The sequence below is a fragment of the Rana temporaria genome, chromosome 5 (genome assembly GCF_905171775.1).
Source record: "Rana temporaria chromosome 5, aRanTem1.1, whole genome shotgun sequence".
NCBI classification, from domain to species: domain Eukaryota; kingdom Metazoa; phylum Chordata; class Amphibia; order Anura; family Ranidae; genus Rana; species Rana temporaria.
The window spans coordinates 333,955,901-333,980,574 of record NC_053493.1 but is presented as its reverse complement, the minus strand read 5'-3'; the positions used below and the strand labels follow the sequence as shown (position 1 = coordinate 333,980,574).

The window sequence follows — 24,674 nt, the reverse complement described above, 5'->3', positions numbered from 1 at the left end:
TGTTTTTTTTTTACCAAAAATAGGTAGAAGAATACGTATCGGCCTAAACTGAGGAAAAAAAAATGTATATATGTTTTTGGGGGATATTTATTACAGCAAAAAATAAAAAATATTGAATTTTTTTCAAAATTGTCGCTCTATTTTTGTTTATAGCGCAAAAAATTAAAACCGCAGAGGTGATCAAATACCACCAAAAGAAAGCTCTAATTGTGGGGAAAAAAGGACGCCAATTTTGTTTGGGAGCCACGTCGCACGACCGCGCAATTGTCTGTTAAAGCGACGCAGCCCTGAACTGTAAAAACCCCTTGGGTCTTTAGGCAGCAATATGGTCCGGGGCTTAAGTGGTTAATAAACACAAAAAAATTACTGGAGCTCTGCTTTAAGTGGGAGCATCTGTCTGCTAAAACAGTCACATGATCAGTGCTTGAGCCGTAATAGGTAAAAAAAAAAAAATGCTGGGAGAAGTAACCACCCTACTTTTGCATGGGGGGGAAAAATAATTTTGGCCCAAACACATGCAATTTATAGAATGCACCAGTGTTACAATGGTTACAAAGAAGCAACATTTGAGGTTGAAATGTATAGATGATTTTTATATCCATTCATGTATAAAAATGACACGTGTAGCATATCTGTATTTAAAAACGTTGCCTTTCATTTCCACTTGGATGTTTTTTAAAAAAAAATTAAACGATCCAAAAATCTTCATAAAAATAAAATGTAGGAAAGAACACCGACACCCGATCTCAGGATGTTTGGAATGCTTTATTCAACACATGGCTTCCATGCTTACACGTTTACATGTATGAAGATTTTACACGTTTACATGTATGAAGATTTTACACGTTTACATGTATGAAGATTTTACCCTGTGATGAATAAAGCATTCCAAACAGCACAGCACTCTGTGCCGGTGTCCTTTCCATCTGTAGCCAAAAACATTTTCTACTTACTTTTGGACAAAGTGGAGAAGGTGCCAAGTTATTGCGTCTGTGCCCCTTTAGTGGAGATTGTCTCACTTCTTCTGTTTTTTTATTTTGTTTTTGTTCACCAAAAGTGAGCGAACAACAGATAAACTGGACAGAGGTTATAACCCTTCCCACAAAAAAGGAAATATTTTTTATTTTCTATTTCAGTTACCAAATATAAAGTGAAGGAAAATATCCCCAACAGTGACACAAACAGCATAAAAACAGAAGTTTTACAGTTTTTCATTTCCAGTTGTAATCTGCTCAATAATAAAAAAAACCTGTGTTTGGCTTTTTTTTTTACAGACTCAGGTTGGAGAATTCCTAGGAGATAACGATAGGTTTAATAAAGAAGTGATGTATGCATATGTCGATCAACATGACTTTTTAGGGAAAGACTTTGTGTCTGCCCTCCGAATGTTCCTGGAAGGATTCCGTCTTCCTGGTGAAGCTCAGAAAATTGACCGTTTGATGGAGAAGTTTGCTGCTCGATATTTAGAGTGTAATCAAGGGTGTGTATTACATATCTGCATACTTGATATAGGCTCATTCATAACTCTTTGTTTCCTAGCATGAAATATGATTAGATGAAACTACCTTGGTTAACTTCTCTGTGTTTTGAAATATGAGAAAGATTTGCAAGTGATCTTGAAGGCAAGAGTGACTTATTTGCGGGACAACTAATGCCTTCATAGACACATGGATGAAAGGTAGACTTCAGGGAGGACCTCACTGCGTATGGCTGCTGGAAACATGAATGAAGGGTTGTGCATGAAGTATTTCCTAGAATTTTGTTTTGATTGCGTTACTGTTTAACCACTTGCCGCCCGCCAATGACAAATTGACGTCGGCAAAGTGGTTGTAGAATCCTGACTGGACGTCATATGACCCCGGGGGCGCGCATCGCGGCGATCGTTGTTGCAGGGTATCAGTCTGACACCCCGCAACACCGATCAAGGTAAAGAGTCTCTCACGGAGACTCTCTACCACGTGATCAGCCGTGTCCAATCACGGCGGATCACGATGTAAATAGGAAAAGCCGGTAATCGGCTTTTCCTCACTCGCGTCTGTCAGACGCGAGTAGAGGAGAACCGATCGACTGCTCCTGTGACAGGGGGGGGTTTGTGCTGATCGATTATCAGCACAGCCCCCCCCGAGGATGCCCACTGGACCACCAGGGATGCCCACTAGACCACCAGGGATTAGAATTAAAAAGTTTGCCACCCTAGACCACCAGGGTTGAGGAGGACACAAAAAATGGATGCCAATCAGTGCCGCAATGGATGCCAATCAGTGCCGCAATGGATGCCAATCAGTGCTGCAATGGATGCCAATCAGTGCCCACAATGGGCATCACTGATTGGCAGGCATTGTTTGGCACTGATTGGCATCCATTAGTACAACACATGCTATAGTGCCCATCTATGCCCATCCGTGCCACCTATCAGTGCCCATCTGTGCCGCCTATCTGTGCCGCCTATCCGTGCCCATCTGTGCCGCCTATCTGTGCCACCTATCCGTGCCCATCTGTGCCGCTTATCCGTGCCGCCTATCCGTGCCGCCTATCGGTGCCCAGCCGTGCCACCTATCTGTGCCACCTATCTGTGCCACCTATCCGTGCCGCCCATCCATGCCGCCTATCCGCGCCGCCTATCAGTGCCCATCAGTGCCGCATATTGGTGCCCCACAATGCCACCACATCAGTGCCACCTCATCGGTGCCCATCAGTGCCCGTCAGTGCAGTACCATCAGTGCCCATCAGTGAAGGAGAAAACTTACTTATTTACAATGTTTTATAACAGAAACAAAAAAAAATAATTTTTTTCTAAATTTTCGGTCTATTTGTGGGTACAAAATGATAAAAATTTAGTTTGGGTACAGTGTAGCATGACCACGCAATTGTCATTCAAAGTGCAACAGCGCTAAAAGCTAAAAATTGGTCTGGGCGGGAAGGTGTATAAGTGCCTGGTATGGAAGTGGTTAATGATTGTCTGTTGGCAGAATGTAATCTACTTATTAGAGCAGGGTTCCTCCAGAGGTTGCTAGTGGCTCATTGAGCAATTTCTGACTCTCCGATAAGTTCCCACTGACATTGATCCTTTTAGCTATCTATAAGGGGGTAATTCTTCCCACTGACCATAGATGTAAGGAACATTCTTCCCACTGACCATCACACTAATGTATTATGAGTTGTAGGTACAGAAATTTTGAGCACAGGTTCCCCCGAGACTGGAAAAATACTTCAAGTGTTTATCTGTGTTGAAAAGGTTGAGAGCCTATATGAGACTGTTAGGCATTTTTATGTGGTCTGAAGACATGGGCATTGTGCATCCATCTTTCTCTAAAGTCATCTTTATTTAAATGTCTGTGAATACTATGCATTTTTGCATTCATTGAAAAAAGTTTCCCTCAAAGTATCAAGTCTCTCTGGAATATTTAGCCAGTTTTATAAAATTGCACTAAACTAGGGGTGCCCCAGTAATTTGATCTTTTATTTATACACACACTTTGGGGAACGTAGGCAAACAGATGTTTACATAGTGGAAACGGGTCCCTTACTACAATTAGGCAAGGCTGGAGTCTTTGGCAGCACCCTTAGGCTGTCTATACACTAAAACAGGGCTCAATAAATCCTAGGTCACCCCAGTGACTAGAAACCATGTCCCAGGGCCCCCTGCCAGCCCATCCTTTGCCGGCACAAAGCATGAGCAACTCCCACCGCCCGAGTGGATAGCTCCTGTTCTGATGCCCTCACACCTCCTGCCGCCAGAGAGTACCGAACACACAGCACACCCCTTCCTTGTACAGGCCAGAAACCTCTATCACTATCTGGTCCCTTGATACAAACTTTTCTCTGTGTGTAAGCTATCCTATGTTGTCAGGAGGTGTCACAGAGCAGGGGGGTTTTCTGTGGTATCAGTACATGTGTGGGAGTATCCTGTGGTGTCAGTTGGGTGCCAAGGGGTATCTTGTGGTTTTAGGGGGGGCAGAGGAGTGACAAATAGAAGGTACCGCCATGTAAGTGTATCAATTTATTAAAAACAATTGGTAAGCAAAGCGTTAAAATGCACTCACGAGGATGAGCAGAAACGGGCATATCATCAGTCCTTGTTCCCTAGCAAGCCTCAGGAACAGGAGTTCAGAAAGTTAATTTGTGAGCCTGTGGATGCCGCACTGTGAAGCAGATGAAATGTGGCTTGGTGCAGGGCTCAACATTTTGGGGTCTGAGCTACTAGCCAGGCCTTAAGAGTTACTCGCTGCTAGTTGCCCCACCCAATCCCAGCCCCTACCCAAATCCTGCCCCTACCCCGCCCCACAGCACACCCTTATAAATTGGCTGAGAGAGTCAGTGGGGGGCTGAGAGAGAAGGGGGTCTGATGGGGTGGCTAAGAGAGAGAGAGAGAGAGGGGGCTGACAGAAATGGTCTGAGACAGAAAGAGAGGGGCTAGAAGAGAGAGAGGGGGGTGAGTTGAGTGAAAGGGACCCTTAGCCCTTTCCCTATCTGCAGTCACTCATCGGCCCCTATCCCAGTCTGTGTCTGCATGTCGGTCTGTGTATCAGTGTATGATGCCTGGTACCTTTAATAATAAACTTGATCCTGGAGGTGCTCTGCTGCTGCGTTCAGCGGCTCCCTGGCAGCCTGCGCCTCCCGCCCATCCTCGTCCCATGGGTCTCACTGCTGATGCTGAAGTAGAGAGGAGGAGCAGAGCCCAGGGTTTGTGACTCTGGGGATGCTGCTGTGTGCCTCTTCAGAGTCAAGGAGGCTGTGGGATAAATATGTGGCGATACCTGCACCCTGAGGACGCCGTTGTGCCGCCCTCTCGCCACTACTGAACCGGACATTGCAAGAGGCCATACCCCCAGCTGCCCCCACCCACACTGCGCCACTGATGATAGGCGTCTGAGGCAGCCAATGAGCGAAGGAGAAGGGTTTTTAGTGTGAAGTGCGAGCTAAGGGGAGGAGATAAAGCTCCTGTTCAACCCCGCCTGCTTAACCCCCCCCCCCCCCCTCCACGGCTCCACACTTGCCTTCGGTATATTTCCACTCGCCAAATGCAAGCAGACAAATGGAGATTTTGAAGACTGGCTTTGTGGATGCTGCAGGGGCTGCAATCCAGAGACATTACTGTCTTTCATTGTGTGATCATCACCCACTCTCTATTTTGCACTATTCAGTTGTATTATTTTTTATCTTGTTGCAGGGAGTGTCCTGTGGTGTCGGGGGGGGGGGGGGGGGGAGGGGGTGGCGGTGGGATAGTGCCTTGTGGTGTTGCGGGGGTGCAGAGGGCTATCCCAGTAGGGAGGTGAGCAGAGTCCAGCCCTCACAGCATGCTACACACACCAAAAACCCCAGCCCCAAAAATCCCATGTCCAATCCCCACATCCCGGGTGCCCCAGAGGGGCATGCATCCCCAAAGACCACACAGTGAGAAAGCCGTCCCATCCAGCAGCATGTGCCCGGTTTCATTCCCATCCATGTGCAAATCCAAGATCTGACACTTAATTCGCTGAAAACAAAGCAATGCTAGGGAGAAAAAACTTGAACTAAAGCAAATTTGTCAATCCCTGACCTAACACTTTTAACAAATTCACTAACAATCATGTTAATCTGTTTTTTGTTTGTTTTTTTCTTTTTTTTTTAGGCAAACTTTGTTTGCCAGTGCAGACACTGCTTATGTTTTGGCCTATTCAATTATCATGTTGACGACAGATCTACATAGCCCTCAGGTATGTTGAAAATGTATATAATAATATAATTGGTGTGACCCAGAGGAGAACAGTGCAATCATTGTATCTTAGGTCTGTGTTGTAAGGAGTATTTATTAAGATTAGTATATGTGCAAACAGAAATATGCTTAAAAATTAGTTTTATTCTCAGTAACCTTATTCTTTCTTCATATGCAGTTTATAAAATGTATGTAGCTCATTTCACATGTATTGTAATAAACGTATCATATATAGTGGCAATTGTAGTAGGTAAGATTAAATTGGGTAAAGAATAAACCCTTTTTATGTATTTTTTATGCTGGAGCTATCACACTGAGAAGACACATTTTCTGACAGCTGTAATTTACTATTGCATCCATCTAAGTAAATTTCCAGTCGTGTTTGTGTGAACTCGAGAACATCCATATTTTCTGTTTACCACCTCATGGGCTAAACAAGTGAAAATAACTGCATTTATTTTTGGATGGTGCACGGTGTCCAGAAAAGTACTGGCGGTTTCATGAACAGTGTTTTCCTTGTCAATTCTGTTCTCTTCATTAGCGGCTAGTTGGGATGCAGTCAAGCCAGACTGCAGGGCAACACAATTATAATGGGCTGACTAAATGTCTGTTTTTTTTTCCTCCACTCATCATTGGAACATGCCTGTATACAGCTATATGCAGCCAGCATGGCAGCTGATCAACGAGGGAAATAGACTAAGGCCCAGATTCACGTAGGAGATACGATGGTGTATCTCCAGATACGCTGTCGTATCTCTGAGTCTGAGGCGTCGTATCTTGGCGCCTGATTCAAAGAATCGGATACGCCAGAATTTGTATAAGATACGACCAGCGTAAGTCTCCTACGCCGTCGTATCTTAACTGCATATTTACGCTGGCCGCTAGGGGCGTGTACGCTGATTTACGCCTAGAAATAGTTAATTTAGCTAGCTACGCCTATTCACGAAAGTACGCCTGGCCGTCGCAGTACAGATACGCCGTTTACGTAAGGCTTTTTCCGGCGTAAAGTTACCCCTGCTCTATGAGGCATAGATGAGGCGTAGATGAGGCGTACCAATGTTAGGTATGGACGTCGGAACAGCGTAAATTTTTTCATGTTTTACGTCGTTTGCGAATAGGGTTGGGCGTCATGTACGTTCATGTCGAAAGCATTGGCTTTTTGCGGGTTAATTTGGAGCATGCGCACTGTGATACTTTCACGGACGGCGCATGCGCCGTTCGTAAAAAGCGTAATTTACGTGGGGTCACAATAAATTTACATAACACACGCCCACATCTTACACGTATGAATTAGGCGGGCTTACGCCGGCCTATTTACGCTACGCCGCTGCAACTTTGCTTTGTGAATACAGCACTTGCCTGTCAAAGTTGCGGAGGCGTAACGTAAATAGGATACGTTACGCCCGCACAAAGATGCGCTCTCCTACGTGAATCTGGGCCTAAGAGTCCTATGTTGCAGCCAGTAAAGGGATTTGCTAAAGAGGCGCCTGTTGATTATAATACCACATGACCGAGAATTCTACCCCCTGCATTGCCGATTGCCAGTTTTGTAGCAAACTGCATTTTAAGTGAATTTTGATGCAAACAATGGATTATAAAGTGCAAAATTAGAACTGGTTTTCTCAGTTGACTGTAATGTTCAGTACAGTTACTGGACAGGACGTGTATAGGAATCTGAATTTCCGTGTTAATAATCTATTAAAAAGCTCTGAAATGTATACATTTACGGGGTTATTTACTAAAGCTGGAGAGTGTAGAATTTGGTACAGCTGTGCGTAGTAACCAATCAGCTTCCAGGTTTAATTGCCAAAGCTTTATTGAACAAGCTGAAGTTAAAAGCTGATTGGCTACCATGGTCGGCTGCACCAGGATTCTGAGTTCACCAGTTTTAGTAGATCTGCCCCACAGTGTTTTGTAGAAGTATTCTTTAGCCCAGGTTCACACTGAGCTGCGGAAGTGAAGCTGTGTGGGTTTAGCTCAGGGATATGCAATTATCGGACCTCCAGCTGTTGCAAAACTACAAGTCCCATCATGCCTCTGCTTCTGGGTGTCATGCTTGTAACTGTCAGAGTCTTGCTATGCCTCATGGGAATTGTAGTTCTGCAACAGCTGGAGGTCCGCTAATTGCATATCACTGGTTTAGCTGAACTCGCACGATTTCACTCCCGCTTGCCTGTCCCGATTTCGGCCACGATTACATGTAAATCGTGGGCCGAAATCGCAAAAAGTAGTACAGAAACTACTTTTTGAAATCGGTGCAGCGTCGCAGATGCCAAATCCCATGTCAAATCGCACATTTTGTAGTGTTAAGCCCTGGTTCACACTGGTGTGATTTGACATGACAAATCACATGTCAAATCGGTGGCATTTGCCGGCAATGGCACCGTTTTAATCGGTGCGACGCTGCATCTGCGGCGCTACCCGGGTTTCAAAAACTAGTTTCTGTACGACTTTTTTGCGATTTCGGCCTGCGATTTACAGTACATTACAGCAGTGCTTTTCCAAAACTTTATTGGATAGTTGCAACAAACATTGGGCCTTCCAGAAACGGGTTTACTTTGAGATTACGGGACCCTTTAATTGCACAGAAGACTCCCATGAACTAGTTATGACTTCCACAAGCGGCTGCTTGCAACAGAACTTTTTTGAGGCTTAACAGCAGGGGGAAATGCTTATGAATGCAATAAAAGCAGTTTAGCTTATATGTACATTATTTGTTTTCTCATTTCAACAATATTGATTGTCAGCGGCCTAAGATCCCCCAATTAAATCATTTTTCATTTTAAGATTGTAATGCTCCAATATGGGTAGAAAGCCAAAATGGGGCAAATGCGTATGCAAAGTACTGTGCCTAAATTTGTGTTCTTATTATTATTATTATTATTATTATACATCGTTATTTATTACTGATGCCTTTTCTCCAGTTACCAGACCATAAAACATAGAAGTCATTATAAACTGGGTTTTTATTTTTTATTTTTTTATTACTATGTGTAACTCAGGTGAAGAACAAAATGACAAAAGAACAGTACATCAAAATGAATCGCGGTATTAATGACAGCAAAGATCTACCTGAAGAGTACCTGTCTGCTATCTACAATGAAATTGCTGGAAAAAAAATCTCAATGAAAGAAACAAAAGAGCATTCAATCACCACTAAATCATCCAAACCAAGTGAGTAAATAACGCATTAAAATGAAGCCTTCCCTTAGGTTGCATTCACACTTCAGCGTTTGGAATTGCGGGCATATTTGCCACGAATCTGCCCACGTTTTGAAAGTGCTGATGTGTGAATGGCAAATCGTGGTACTCGCATTTGAGATGCCATTTATTTCGATGAAACCTCAAATCGCGGCGCCTGTCAGCCGCGCGATAAATCGCACTCCAAACGTGGCAACATGTCGCCCAAAAAAAGTTCATGAGCTACTTTTGAGCAACGTGCTTCTCGCGATGCGTGTTTGTCGCAATTGCAGCGCGACAGTTCCATGCAGTGATTTGAGGTGTCATTCAAATGAATGGCCTCTCAAATGCGAGTCCCGCGATTTGCCATTGACACATCAGCGCTTTCAAATCGCGGGGCTAACCACAACATACAAAGCCCATCACAACCCTGCCCCAAACTATATCACCAATTTTGTCTCCAAATATCGCCCAAATTGTCCTCTCCGCTCCCCCGAAGACCTCCTACTCTCAAGCTCCCTTGTCTCCTCCTCCCATGGTCATCTTCGGGATTTCTCCAGAGCCTCTCCCATCCTCTGGAACTCTCTACCTCAATCTGGCTATCTCCTACTCTGGCTGCCTTCAGGCGATCCCTGAAAACACATCTCTTCAGGGAAGCCCATCACGTCTCCAACGAATCTTCTAACATTTCCGTCAGCTCATTCCCCACAGTGACAACCTTTTGTACCACCTGTCCCACCCTATTAGATTGTAAGCTCTTCTGAGCAGGGCACTCTAAATCTTCTCGGATTTTATTGTATTGTAACCATATTGTCTCCCTTTTTTTATTGTAAAGTGCAACGTAAACTATTGGCGCTATATAAATCCTGTATAATAATAATATTTATCACACTGCATTTATGTGAGGTTTATACCGCTATTCAGAGCCAACCTGCAGCTTAACATCTTTCCCACTCTCAGTGCTTGAAAAAATGATGAGAATTTGCTATAGGTTTTTAGGCATGTTTGATGGCAGTATATAAATGTTTGTTTTGTGTTGCTTAACTAAAAAAAATTAAAGCCGTGAATGTGGTTGAACCATTAGTCTTTAAATTTGAAAAGCTTTTGTTTATTAATCTTCTATTGTGATAACCCCTTCAGGTGTGGCCAGTGAGAAGCAGAGACGATTGCTGTATAATTTGGAAATGGAGCAAATGGCAAGGACCGCAAAGGCTTTAATGGAAGCAGTGAGTCATGTCCAGGCTCCATTCACAAGTGCCACTCATTTGGAGCATGTCAGACCAATGTTCAAGGTGAGACATTGATTAGAACAGTGTGCAAAATGCAGTAACCATAGCAACTACTCTACATCTTTTAGTGCTCTGTTATGATTGGAGGTTACCTAGTTGCTAGGAGTGTGTCAATTTTGCACAGTATCATGGCTCATTGCATTGCCCTATTGTATAATCCTAAAGGTATTATCCATTATCGCAGACACTTGATGGTCTGTATAAATGACTCAAGTGAGGTGTTGGCCCCTAAGACATTCTTTATTGTATTATTTTGTTATGATAGGCATTAACTGCTTTAGCCCCGGAAGATTTTACCCCTTTCCTGATGGGCACAACAAAATATGCCCATCAGTGTTGCTCTTAAAATAAAATATGCCAATCAGCGTGACCCTTAACATAAAATAAGTAGCAAGTTGATGGGTACATTTTATGGTAAGGGGAACTCTGATGGCCATATTTTATTTTAAGAGCAACACTGATGGGCACATTTAATGTTAACCACTTCAGCCCCGAACCATTTTGCTGATCAATGACCGGGCCACTTTTTGAGATTCGGCACTGCGTCGCTTTAACTGACAATTGCGCGGTCGTGCGACGTGGCTCCCAAACAAAATTGGCGTCCTTTTTTCCCCCCACAAATAGAGCTTTCTTTTGGTGGCATTTGATCACCTCTGCGGGTTTTATTTTTTGCGCTATAAACAAAAGAACAGCGACAATTTTGAAAAAAACACAATCTCCCTTTGCTATAATAAATATAAAAAATAAATAAAAAATCACACTAAGCGTATATTGATTGGTTTGCGCAAAAGTTATACAAAATGGGGGATAGAATTATGGCATTTTTATTATCTTTTTACTAGTAATGGCGGCGATCTGCGATTTTTATTTGGACTGCGGCATTACGGCAGACACATCGGACACTTTTTGGACTGCGGCATTATGGCGGACACATCGGACACTTTTGACACATTTTTGGAACCATTGACAATTTTACAGCGATCGGTGCTATAAAAATGCACTGATTACTGTAAAAATGTCACTAGCAGGGAAGGGGTTAACTGTGTTCCCTCTCTGTGTTCTAACTGAAGGGGGGGGGGTGGGACTAACTAGGGGAAATTACAGATCGCTGTTCATACTTTGTATGAACAGACTATCAATCATTTCTCCCCTGAGAGAACCGGGATTTGTGTGTTTACACACACAGCTCCTGGTTCTCATTGTGTCACGAGCAATCGCGGGTGCCTGCCGGGCACTCGCATCTGCCCCGGGGGGCAAGCAGCAGGTGTACGCCCCTAGTGGCCACAGGGCTAAGCAACGTAACATAGTTTCGCCCAGCCGTGCCATGCGGTAAAACTGCCGCGGATGGTCGGCAAGTGATTAAGTAAATTTCACACATTTAAATTCCCTCTTAATGATAATTTAGGCACTGAAGAATTTACATTTTCTGGGAGGAGGGAGGACGCAAAGGTACGGAGCCAGTCATTTGACTAGTATTGTAGCACTCATGTTTAGGCAGAGGCATTTAGTAGAGACTTTTTGACCAACGTCTTGCCCTTGGTTGTGTGTCGGTGCAGAACCTTTATAGGATTCCTATTTTTCCCAAAGATCTGTGATAAGAAGAGTATGTAGACTTCCATTGTGGAGTCCTTTTTCTAAAAAGTTCTTGTTGTCTTCAATCACTTGAAATCAAAGATAGCCAAACGATCACCTTGTAAAACAACCAATTCAGTTTTAAAAATAAATGAAAGGTAAAATATGTGTATAGATACAAAAAAATAATTATAAATACCTTTTTCCCCCATTTCCCCAAAGTGATAACATTCCTTCTGTTCTCAGCTGCATACGAGCTGGGGGAGGAGAAACGGCAACGCACTGATCTTCCCAGTGAATGACTGTGCAGGGGGCGTTTCAGGACGAGTCTGATCATTGGAGGAGATCAGGCTGAGCTTCCAGCACAGCCAGAAAACTGAACACACTGTGATTTCATGCCTAATGTGACCAGTTTTTATTAGAAAGCAGACGAACGGGCAGGAACACCAGGGATTTCGCACAAAATAAGTACAAAGGGAACATGATACGTTTTCATGCAGGTACATGGTACAGCAGGCACATATTAGGAATATGAAATGTTGGGTTTACATATTCTTTCTGGATCACTGCTCCAGAACATGTATATGTTCAAATTTTTGGTTTAATACCCTTTTCAAGTCTGTGAATTAAATAGCTAAGCACGGAGACAGCTAGCCTTTTTCTAGATGAAGTAATAGCAGTACTGTTTTTTGGGACATTTTCTTATACCATTCAGATATTAAGATATCAATATCTTTGATATTCTTTTTATAGGTAAAGATCAATCTCTCTAATGCTCAAAATTAAATTCAACCAAATCAGGTCACTTGTGTGCCTTATTAATTGTTCATGTCTGAACTGGATGTTCAATTTCTCTGCAGTTGGCGTGGACTCCATTTCTGGCGGCCTTCAGTGTGGGTTTACAAGACTGTGACGATACAGAAGTGGCTTCTCTCTGTTTGGAAGGTATCCGCTGTGCAATAAGAATTGCATGCATCTTCAGTATACAGGTAAAAGGATCCTATCTTGGTTCGTAGCAAGAGAAACTTTGCTTTGTAGTTGCTGTGCTTTTTTTCTAGTTTCCATATGTCCCTTGTCTGGAGAGCCACAATCAGCTTAAAGGGGAGGTTCACCCTAAAAACCACTTTCTCTAATTACACTGGCCCCCCACATTACAGTACGATTATGCCTGTTATGTTTTTTTTTTATGCTGTACATACCTTCGTACAGCTAATTCACCCGTGGCTTCGGGGTTGCGAGTCCCGCGGGAGTGGGCTTTCCTCACATGCTGGTGATTGACGTTTTGACAAAAAACAGCTCCCCCCGTCGCGTAAGCTGCGTCACGACTGGCGAAAGGAGCCGAACGGCGAGTCGGCGCTATACTGCGCCTGCACATCGCCGTTCAGCCCCTTTCGCCAATCGTGACGCGGCTTACGCGATGGGGGGGAGCTGTTTTTTTGTCAAAACGTCAATCACAGACATGTTAGGAACGCCCACTCCCGCGGGACTCGCAACCCTGAAGCCACGGGTGAATTAGCTGTACAAAGGTATGTACAGCATCAAAAAAAAACATAACAGGCATAATCGTATTGTAATGTGGGGGGCCAGTGTAATTAGAGAAAGTGTTTTTTAGGGTGAACCTCCCCTTTAAATGCCATAATAGCAGGATCAAATGACAGTCGCATTGTTTGTGCATGCCCTGAAAGCTCAGTAGCCCCAATGTCGATAGATTTTTTCTTGGGAGATTTTTTTTTTTTGGAGTTGTATTTTCTTCCAATAAATCATTGCTCCTTATTGATTAGAGGTTCTGATGGTAAGATTTAGCAGACAAACTAAATGTGAATGTATGCTCACCACTAAGGATGAGCTCTGGCATGTTCGCAAAGTCCATGTGCAGAGCTTGCCAGGAAGTCGGCGCTGCGCTAATCGCAGGCAGTGAGACATTTTCTGATCTCTGCAGCCGCGCATCGGGACAATGTCTCCCTGTCTGTGATTAGCGCAGCGCAGTGCCGACTTTCTGACGGGCTCTGCACGTGGGCTTTGTGAACACGCCGGAGCTCATCCTTGCTCATCACTAAAGGTGTAACGAAGGTAAACCTTTTGTATTATTATTTTGGAAGAGTAAGGGATAAGGGATAATTATAACCCCATATAAACCCCAGTCAGGTTTTTTTTTTTTTTTGTCATTTGGGGAGATTTTCCATTACTTCCTATCCCAAAGCCAAAACAGGAAGCGGGAGGCAATCCCTGGTTGTCACCAGGGTCACTAGAATTGGAGTCCTCATTGGAAAATTTCCCCTCAACTGCTGTTCTAGGGATAACCCCAAAATTTAAGATTTTCTTTCACTTTCGGTGATGAAGGTAAACATGACAGTTATAGAGGGTGTATCCCCTACCAGGGGCACATATGGCAGTACAACCCTGACCATTTTTAACCCCTCTACACTCTATCTAAAATAAATAAAAATTCCTTATATTATAATATCTGTTGGTATCTTAAACTGAACCCATGCAAGAGAGAGTGGAAACTTCAATGTAATGCTTCCCCCTTATCCCAGCTAGTACTGTACAGATGGGAATGGCTAGTACTTTGGGATGGGAGGTTCGACCAGTATTATAACAGATGGGAATGGCTAGTACTTTGGGATGGGAGTCGACCAGTATTATAACAGATGGGAATGGCTAGTACTTTGGGATGGGAGTCGACCAGTATTATAACAGATGGGAATGGCTAGTACTTTGGGATGGGAGGTTCGACCAGTATTATAACAGATGGGAATGGCTAGTACTTTGGGATGGGAGTCGACCAGTATTATAACAGATGGGAATGGCTAGTACTTTGGGATGGGAGTCGACCAGTATTATAACAGATGGGAACGGCTAGTACTGCAACAAATGGCAATCTACTAGTTTATTTTTTTCTTTAAAATCCCAGTGTAGTGAAAAATGTAACGCCCTGTGCAAAAAAAAAAGTGTGCACACAAAAAGTGCACAGGGTGTACACATGGTCCTCCTCTAAAGAGAAAGGACCCTTGCCCTGATCCCTCGGCGTGAAAAGCTCCTGACAGGGACTGGAGTACTCACAGGTCCACCTGGCTGAAAACAGATGGACCCCTTACTTTGGGAGGCCTGCTGGAACAAGCCAACCCCAAGTACTAGGTGGGGCTCCCTAAAGGGAGACCCTATGGGAGGGGGAGAACCTGACCAGAAGGCCAAGCCCAATACTTAAGCGAGAAAATGAAACCCTACGTCACCAAGCGCGTGCTCCGGTCAACCAACCAAAACCTTCTCCAAATTCCTAAATCCCGCTACAAATCGAAGGGAGAACGTAGATTTTTGGTCCAAGGACCACGGCTCTGGAATGCTCTACCCACTACCATCCGCTCGGAGGAAAACCCTCGGGCATTTAGGAAAAAACTAAAGACCCACCTCTGAAAGACCGGTACGACGCTGGATGCCAAGCGCCTTGAGGCGATTAAGTTCGCATTTGCTGCGCTATACAAGTTACTCACTCAAAACTTTCAAGGCAGGCCTGAGGACCTACACCCTACTAATCAGGGAGTAAGAGAGTGCATACTAGTACTATAAAAGATGGAAATGGCTAGTACTGTAGCAGATGGGAGCACGACTATTGATCCCATTAGTATTCCACTCCCACCTGCTAATTTCCAGCCTTGATATACAGACCTATTCAAATCTATGAGACAAAAGGGTTCTGCCATAAAGGAGGTGTCCACCGCTGTGATAGAGAGGGAAGCAAGTATCTTAGTTGGTGCAGATTAGCATTATTTGTTATGCCAAGTAGAAATGGAACAATCGAATTCGGAGTCTAAAATGTGACACATAACTTTGATTGTATGACTTTGATATAATCACATCTTGATTAGAAAGAAAAAGTGTCTTGTTGGGAGACGAGCTCTGCGTACATGATGTGATATTCTGGTACTGTGGCAATATTTACACCTTATCACTTCGCTGTAATAACGGTTTCTACTGCTGAGGTACAATGGAGTTTAATTTGTACAATGTAATTACTGCCAGAGAGCTGAGGTAATTATTTTCCTTTGTCCCAGGAGCACATCTTGCAGTTCTCCTTTCCTATCAGTAATGTACTTCTATGCATAAATATTAGGAATCCAGGTTGTAAAAAATCGAAATTGAACACAGAACGGTCTTAAAGGGGACATGTAGTGTTTTTGTACTTTTAAAAAAAAAAGAATTATCAATATCTTTTTTACATTATTCAGTCCACCATGGGGCAAAGTGCATGTAGTACTTTGACCTATCCTCCTAGTTGTAAAGCTAGCTGCAGTATTGGACATGGTGCCCCCCTTGGCGCACAGCCACCCAACACCACAGCTAGCAAGGAGACGTCTGCCTTGTGGGCATTTGTCTCCGTCTTTCAACACTTGTCCAAGGCAAGCACCGGCGAGAGGCATGTAGGGGGAGATGAGGCATGTCGGCCTCTTTTCTCTCTTTCTTACATTGCGGCTAGCTTTACAGGGCCCCTAGAAGAATGGGACAAACTACTGCATCTACTTTGCTCCATGGGGTACCGAATAATGTAAAGTAGGGGTCTCCAAACTTTCTAAACAAAGGGCCAGTTTACTGTCCTTCCAACTTTAGGGGGGCAGGACTGTGGTCAGTGGGAGTAGAAAATGCCCCAGCATCTGCGGGAGTAAACAATGCCCCATCATTGGTTTTAGTGGAAGGATTAGTGCCCTATTGTTGGTATAGAGGGAATAATGGCACCCCATCATTGGTTTTAGTGGAAGGATTAGTGCCCTATTGTTGGTATAGTGGGAGAAATAGTGCCCCACCACTGGTGTCAATGGGAGTAATTTTGCCCCATCATTCGTGTCAGTTGTGGATGGACTAGGGCCCCAAGGCAAGCAAAGGGCCACATCTGGCCCAAGGGGCGTAGTTTGGAGACCATGGGTGTAAATGTTAATATAATTTTAATTTATTTGCTTTGTTGTGCTGGTGAAGATTATTATTTTTTTTAACCTGTGTACTGTGATGGTGATAATTTGTTATGGGGCACACTGATGAGCATAATTTTTTAAGGGGTACTCTGATGGGCGCATTTTGTTATACCCATCAGCATGACCCTTAACATAAAATATGCCCATCAGCGTGACCCTTAACATGTGACCATCAGCATGCTACTTGTTTTATGTTAAGGGGCACTCTGATGGGCATATTTTATTTTAAGAGCAACACTGATAGGCACATTGTATGTTAAGGGGCACACGTATGGGCACATATTGTTATACCCATCAGATTGTCCCTTAACATAAAATATGCCCATCAGCGTGACCCTTAACATAAAATATGTTGCATGCTGATGGGCACATTTTAGGTTAAGGGTCATGCTGATGGACATATTTTATGGTAAGGGGAACTCTGATGGGCACAACAAAATATGCCCATCAGTGTTGCTCTTAAAATAAAATATGCCAATCAGCGTGACCCTTAACATAACATAAGTAGCAAGTTGATGGGTACATTTTATGTTAAGGGGAACTCTGATGGCCATATTTTATTTTAAGAGCAACACTGATGGGCACATTTAATGTTAACCACTTCAGCCCCGAACCATTTTGCTGGTCAATGACCGGGCCACTTTTTGAGATTCGGCACTGCGTCGCTTTAACCGACAATTGCACGGTCGTGCGACGTGGCTCCCAAACAAAATTGGCGTCCTTTTTTTTCCCCCACAAATAGAGCTTTCTTTTGGTGGTATTTCATCACCTCTGCGGTTTTTATTTTTTGCGCTAAACAAAAATAGAGCGACAATTTTGAAAAAAAATGAATATTTTTTACTTTTTGCTGTAATAAATATCCCCCAAAAATATATAAAAAAAATATTTTTTTCCTCAGTTTAGGCCGATGCGTATTCTTCTACATATTTTTCGTAAAAAAAAATCGCAATCAGCGTTTTTTGATTGGTTTGCGCAAAAGTTATAGCATCTACAAAATAGGGTATAGATTTTTGGTATTTTTATTAATATTTTTTTTATACTAGTAATGGTGCCGATCTGCGATTTTTATGGGTACTGCGACCTCATGGTGTACACTTCGGACACTTTTGACACATTTTTGGGACCATTGGCATTTTTATAGCGATCAGTGCTATAAAAATGCATTGATTACTGTAAAAAATGTCACTGGCAGGGAAGAGGTTAACACTAGGGGGCAAGGAAGGGGTTAATTATGTTCCCTTATTGTGTTCTAACTGGGACTGGGACTGACTAGGGGAAATGACAGACCGCTGTTCATACATTGTATGAACATGCGATCAGTCATTTCTCCTCCTGACAGGACTGGGAGCTGTGTGTTTACAGTAACGAGTGATCGCGCCCGCCGGGTGCTCGCATCAGCACCAGGGGCGATTAGGGGGCGTGCGCGCGGCCCTAGTGGCTGCAATGCAAAATCACGTTCTATTACGTGATTTTGCGCAGCCGACCTGCCGCCGTAAAACTACGGTGGGCGGTCTGCAATAGGTTAAGAGGCACCCAAATGGGCACAAATCGTTGTGCCCCTTAACATTAATTGTGCCCATCAGCTTGTCCCTTTTTTTAAGGGTCACTCTGATGGGCACATTTTATGGTAAGGGGAAACGTGGGCATCTGATGTAAGGGGACACTGACGGGAATGCTTGATGTATGGTGGAACTGTGATGGGGACACCTGATGTATAGTGGCACTGTGATGGGGACACCTAATGTATGGTGGCACTGTGATGGGGACACCTGATGTATGGTGGCACTGTGATGGGACACCTAATGTATGGTGGCACTGTGATGGGAACACCTGATGTATGGTGGCACTGTGATGGGGACACCTAATGTATGGTGGCACTGTGATGGGAACACCTGATGTATGGTGGCACTGTGATGGGGACACCTGATGTATGGTGGCACTGTGATGGGGACACCTGATGTAAAGGGGAACTCTGAGGGGCACACCTAATCTAATCTAAATGGGACTCTGGTGGGCACACTTGATGTGGGTTTACCTGATGTAGGGAGGCACTCTTATGGTGACAACTACTCTAAGGGGACACTCTGACAAGGACACCCTATGTAAGGGGTTACTGTGATTGGGGGGAACCTTATATAATGGGGCACTCCCAAAAACATTTCAACGACCGGACCGCCTTGAATTTTAAGAAATGTCTTTAGTGCTGCCCATTCGGCACTTTTAAAAGACCATGTGGTCACTTTGTGACTGACTTTCTAGTCGTGTGTGCCTCTTAAAAAGGTATTGCCTATCTTTGCTCCTTTGCAATTTATCTTGCAATTGGAGGACCTTCCAAGCTATAGATTCCAAAATCACTTTTCATTTGGCTGAGTACTTAGAACATTTTGCTATGATGTTCCACAGTGAGTGTTCCTTGCCCGTCTTCTTATCAGCTTGCATATCATTACATAGGTTCCTTGTATATTAGAGTATTAAGTGACTTATTTTAAGAATAAGGGCAACAAAGCATCATACAAAGTGAACTAGATTTCATTTATTGTAGCCATTCAGGCAGTGTATAAATGCAGTGACCTATAATAGTAAATCCCAAATCAAAATACAGTACACTGGTCTGAAAATACTTACCGTATATACTCGAGTATAAGCCAACCCGAATATAAGTCGAGGCACCTAATTTTACCACAAAAAAATGGGAAAACGTATTGACTCGAGTGTCCATCTGCATGCCTCACTGTGCTTCACTGTGTCCATGTGCATGCCTCTCTGTGCCCATTCCTCACTGTGTCCATGTGCATTCCTCACTGTGCCCATTCCTCACTGTGTCCATGACTAGACTTGCATTTAACATGGGAGTCTATGGAAGGGGTGCCCAGCTGAAAAGTCGGGGCTCCCCGGCCATAGGTCCCCCAGACAGCAAACTTTGCACACTTGTAGAAGTAGAGTGAGGCTATATGTGTGCTAAGGCCGGCCGATACCGCGTCCCCAAAATCCGGGAGATCAGGCGCAAAAAGTTGACTTGAGTATAAGCCGAGGGGGGCATTTTCAGCACCAAAAAATGTGCTGAAAAAACACAGCTTATACTAGAAGTATATACAGTAACCGAAACCTGGTTACCATGGGCTATTTTTTAGCTCACTTTTTACATAGCTGCCTTTTACATTGATTTTAAAAGTTCAAATGTGAGTTAAAAAATATATCGTCTAAGGAGGGCCATATATTCTGAGAGTACGAGTACGTATTCAGGAGATTTTCAGAGTCAACAGAGGTGAACTCCTAGAATTCATTGTTTATGGCAATTTAAAGTGCATTACATTTTGAAATGAGCAAAGACTCCCAGAGCCAGCTGTAAAGTAAGATTAGTCAGAGTGTGGAAGGTATTGCAAAGAAAGCGAGAATTGTGGTCTTTCTACTTAATATTTTAAATGCAGCAGAAAATTGCTTGCCCGGATTATTCTACACATTGATTAGACAAAATAAACACTTGCAATTTTTTTTGACATAGCCCATTACACATCAAACGTTTGTCCTCCTAGGGTAAAGTTAAAAAAAATGTATTTCTTCAGAATGTATGTTGCATGAAAGAAAGATCATTTTAAATCATAGTTGTCATTGAAAAAATATAAACAATTTTATTTATTGGCACATTCTATTTTAATTAAATGGTTATGGAAGGAATGGTGACTAATAGAGCAGCAAACATTGGGCAGTACATTATAGCGATGTCCTTCAGATCCGCCATTGTTCCATTTGGCAGGGGGGGGGGGGTCATGCTGCCCTGAGTATCCCAAAACCCTGCTGGCACTGTGAATGATTAAGGAACCTTTCTGCATATTTAGTGGTCTTGCCCTTCCATTTCAGATTATTCGACATGGGTCCATAACCTCACTCCAACAGTCTCAGTATTTACCCCAGATTTGGGCCCAGCCCTATACATTTTACACCATTTTTCCCTCCCCAAAACCCACTGTATGAAATTGAGATTGCATATGATCAATACTGCACAACAATGCAAATGTGAAAGAATGGTTAAAGCGGAGGTTCACCCTCAAAATGAACTTTCCAGCATCCTTAAAGCGGAAGTAAACCCATCAATTTAACAGTTTGAAAAAGCAGTTACATTCCTGGCATGCCGGGAATGCTAACTGTCACATTGGTTGTGCTCTCAACCAAACTGTCAAACCATCCAATGGCTGGTGTCATAACTGATCACATGTGCAGCATCATGGCAGTTGAAGATTAAACAGCGGCCAAGACGCACCTTAGCAGCCGTCAATCAACTCCTCTTCGATTAGAAACGCCCATTCCCCGCAGGATTCCCCGCTCGGAGCTGGAAAACAAGGGCTCATATAACGATAAGTACAAGTTAAAAAAAAAAAAAAAACAGCATACTGCAGATGTTAGCAGTATGCTACAGCTAATGTCAAAAAGTGGATTTTTGGGTGAACCTCCGCTTTAAGGATAGGGGTGGTGTCTAACCTTTTGACCTTCCTGGGCCACAATGGACGAATAGTTGTCTTGGGCCACGCATAAAATACACGAACAATGATAGCTGATGGACAGATCACAAGTTAACGATCACTGATATAGATAATGCACCTATCTGAGTAATAAAACTTTTTTTTTTATATTATAAAAGTAAAAGATGGCAGCATAAAACTAGTGTTATATTTGAGACTGTTTTTGATAAATGAACATATCAGTATCTGGTTTGATGGATGTAGTAGCAGTTCTCAATAAATTCTTAAGGTGCTCATCAGATATTTTGGTTCTAATTTTGCCCCTTGTGTGCTTCATCCTTGAAAATAGTTGCTCACAAATATAGGTGTTGCCGAAAACTGAGGACATAAGGCGTGATTGTGAAGAGTGTGATATTTTTCTTTGGGAAGATAAAACTTATAAAAGTCCAGTAAAGAGATACTGTCAAATTTTTCTTTGTTCGCGTGTGTTTGCGAAGTGTAATCGCATTTTTATAAAACATCCCCCACAAAATAAAATTCAAAATGTTTAATTGTTTAAGATTTTGTGTTGGGCTGCATTCATAGTTGTTTTGGGCCACAGGTTGGACACCCATGGTTTAGGACAAAAAACAACATTGAAAAAATGCAACTTCTACATCTATAAAGCAGGACAGGCTACAGTACACACGGGCTCCCCCCCCCCCCCCAGCAGAACACTCCGGCCAATGACTGAGAGCGCTGATCGGGAAATGGTTGGCAGACCTTTTTCGGTCATGCCCAATCGACAGAAATGTCGGACCAGCTGCAGTACACACCGGCCGAATGTCAGCCAGTTTCTATTGAACTTGCCGATACCACCCAACATTTGGCCTGTTTGTACTAGGCTTTAGAGTTATCAGGAATGGTAACATCCATCCAAACCAGTACCCCGGAGTGACCCTAGAACACCAGCAGAGCAATTTTTTTGGAAATGATGCCAGTTTGGAAATGGTGTTCAAAGAGAGCATTTTTTAATTTGTAATGATAATACCATTATGTCTGTTTTATCCAATTATCTCTGTACATATTAATCTCTGGTCAGTCAACATTTAAATGTCATGTGCTCATCTTTTCTATATTTTTTGTTGTACCTAGGAAAAATTCAAGTAAAAACTATTGGCTCCATGTACACTAGCTTAAAACAACTCTCCTAGCAGCAGCCTTTGAGCAGGGCTGTCTTAATGAGAGGGCACACCTGGGCACTGCATGGGGGGCCCCTGCACTTTGCCCAAAGCAGCTGGTCCTTAAGCCCACGCTGCCCCGAAATGAGGGGGCCCCATGATAGCACTGAGAGTGATAGATACACAGGGGAGGCAGTCTGCCTCCTACCTACTTGATGTCTGTTTACCTGCACGATCATCATTGTAGGGGCCCCAGAGCATTACTTTGCCCAGGTGCCCAAGATGCTATTAAGACGGCCTTGCCTTTGAGCATTTTGTTTCTGCTTCTAGAAGAAAATAGTATTATCCTATGTATCCATGCACACTATTTTAGTCTAGAAGCGTTTTTAAAGCTTTTAGCTTCTAGGAGAAAATTTGCCATTTACAAAAAAAAGTTGAATGCTCCTAACTGCTACTAAAAGCTGGCACAAAAGCGCTACTAACTATCTGCGTTTTTAACGTGTGTTTTTCTGGCACTTTTTTAGCTTATAATGTGCATATGGAGCCTTATAAAAAAAAAAATTTTTTTTTATATGCGAAAGGTAAAAAATTAAAGGCATGATTCATATTTCCAGTGGGTTTCACTACCACGTATTACCAGGAATGTTGGGAGTAATATTTTAAAGTGTGATGGTTGGGTTTAGAAGCCAAACAATTTACATTGCCTTGTATTTGGGATTATAAATAAAGTGGTTAGTTTTAAAATTTTCTCTGAAATGTTACAATGGATTTTTTAGACCGTAGGAGTTGAATTATTTATTTTATTCTGACAACACATTTCTCCAACTGTTCTCTCTGAATTTTTTACCCCGTCAGCCACCCAAAAAACAACTTCTGCCATTTTTAAAAAGTAGGAGATATTATGCTGCATTCTTTGTATTATGTGCTAAAATGATGCTTCTGTGTCTTTCAGCTTGAACGAGATGCTTATGTCCAGGCACTAGCAAGGTTTACATTATTAACTGTTAGCTCTGGAATTACGGAAATGAAACAGAAGAACATAGATACCATCAAAACTCTCATCACTGTGGCTCACACAGATGGAAACTACTTGGGTAGCTCATGGCTTGAGGTACTGTCTTCCAGCTGGTCTGTTTGATATGTCAAGGACAAAAATAATGAGATTAGTGGTGACAACATTGTTTGCTTTGTGATAGATATGTATATACATGAATAAGAAACACATATTTATAACAATTGCATATACGCTGAAGATCAAAATTAGGGAACAATTTAAATGACCACTTGATTTTTTCAGAAATAATGTAATCTTCATTGCTCAACATTTGATGTAATATTTGTTGTGACAATACCATTTTAATATAACAGCGTTTTTCAAAATAACCAAGGCACTTCAACAAAAAAAATTATTTTGTAGAAAGGTTACAACTATTAACAAGTGGGAAGTGTACAGGCCCTTGCTTTGAATGACTTCAGCACATCTGCGGCCACAGGACACCGCTAGTCTCTCACACTGTTCTGGTGTCATTTTGTTCCACTCTTCGTCCAGTCTCCCACAGTTTAGTGACTGTAGTGGGTTTCTTGGCCATAACTTTGTCGCCAAGGATTTTCCAGATGTTTTTCTATTGGGTTCAGATCGGGACTCTGGGCTGGCCTTTTTATTATTTCAATGTTTTCAGCTTCAAGGAACTGCTTTACCCTGTTTTTCTGTGTGACGGGGCTTTGTCATGCAGGAAAAATTGCTGGCTGATTGGGTGAAGGAACTGCATGTTGTCAAAGAAGGTTCTGATTAAGGATGAGCTCCGGCGTGTTCGCATAGAACACGTGCAGAGCCCGCCAGGAAGTGAGCACGGCGCTGTGCTAATCACAGCCAGGGAGACATTGTCCCGATGCTCGACTGCAGGGATCGTGAAATGTCTCCCTGGCTGTTATTAGTGCAGCGCCGTGCACACTTCCTGGCGGGCTCTGCACGTGTTCTATGCGAACACGCCAGAGCTCATCCTTAGTTCTGATAAACATTTGCATTCGCTCTGCCATGTAGCTGTATAAGAAAGCCCAACTCCTGCTGCTGAAAACATCGCCCAAACTACGATGCTTCCTCCACCTTTCACTTCTTTAGACACTTTGGGTTCAGTATTTCCCCAGTTTGCCGATGAAACATGATGTTTCCCATAGGACCCAAATAAATCAAACTTGCTTTTATCACTAGAGTGGACTTTGGACCAGTTATCCTCTGTCCACACAACATGCTCCTCAGCAAAGGTTAGTCTAGCCGTTTGCTAATGCGAGGTTTGGTCACTGCAGAGTGGGCTTTCAGTCCAAATTCTCTTAAATGATGAGACACTGAATGATGAGAC

The 24,674-nt window shown here is 43.0% G+C and overlaps 1 protein-coding gene across 1 annotated transcript in view; it reads left to right on the top strand.

The window, feature by feature from the left end:
• The window catches only part of ARFGEF1 (ADP ribosylation factor guanine nucleotide exchange factor 1), a 232,892-nt gene that overhangs the window by 146,673 nt on the left and 61,545 nt on the right, over positions 1 to 24,674 (top strand). Inside the window, exons 16-21 of the mRNA XM_040354367.1 lie at positions 1,275 to 1,480; positions 5,612 to 5,696; positions 8,698 to 8,869; positions 10,016 to 10,167; positions 12,597 to 12,725; positions 23,270 to 23,428. Coding sequence (XP_040210301.1) covers positions 1,275 to 1,480; positions 5,612 to 5,696; positions 8,698 to 8,869; positions 10,016 to 10,167; positions 12,597 to 12,725; positions 23,270 to 23,428 — 903 coding nt within the window. The remainder of the gene's footprint in view (positions 1 to 1,274; positions 1,481 to 5,611; positions 5,697 to 8,697; positions 8,870 to 10,015; positions 10,168 to 12,596; positions 12,726 to 23,269; positions 23,429 to 24,674) is intronic.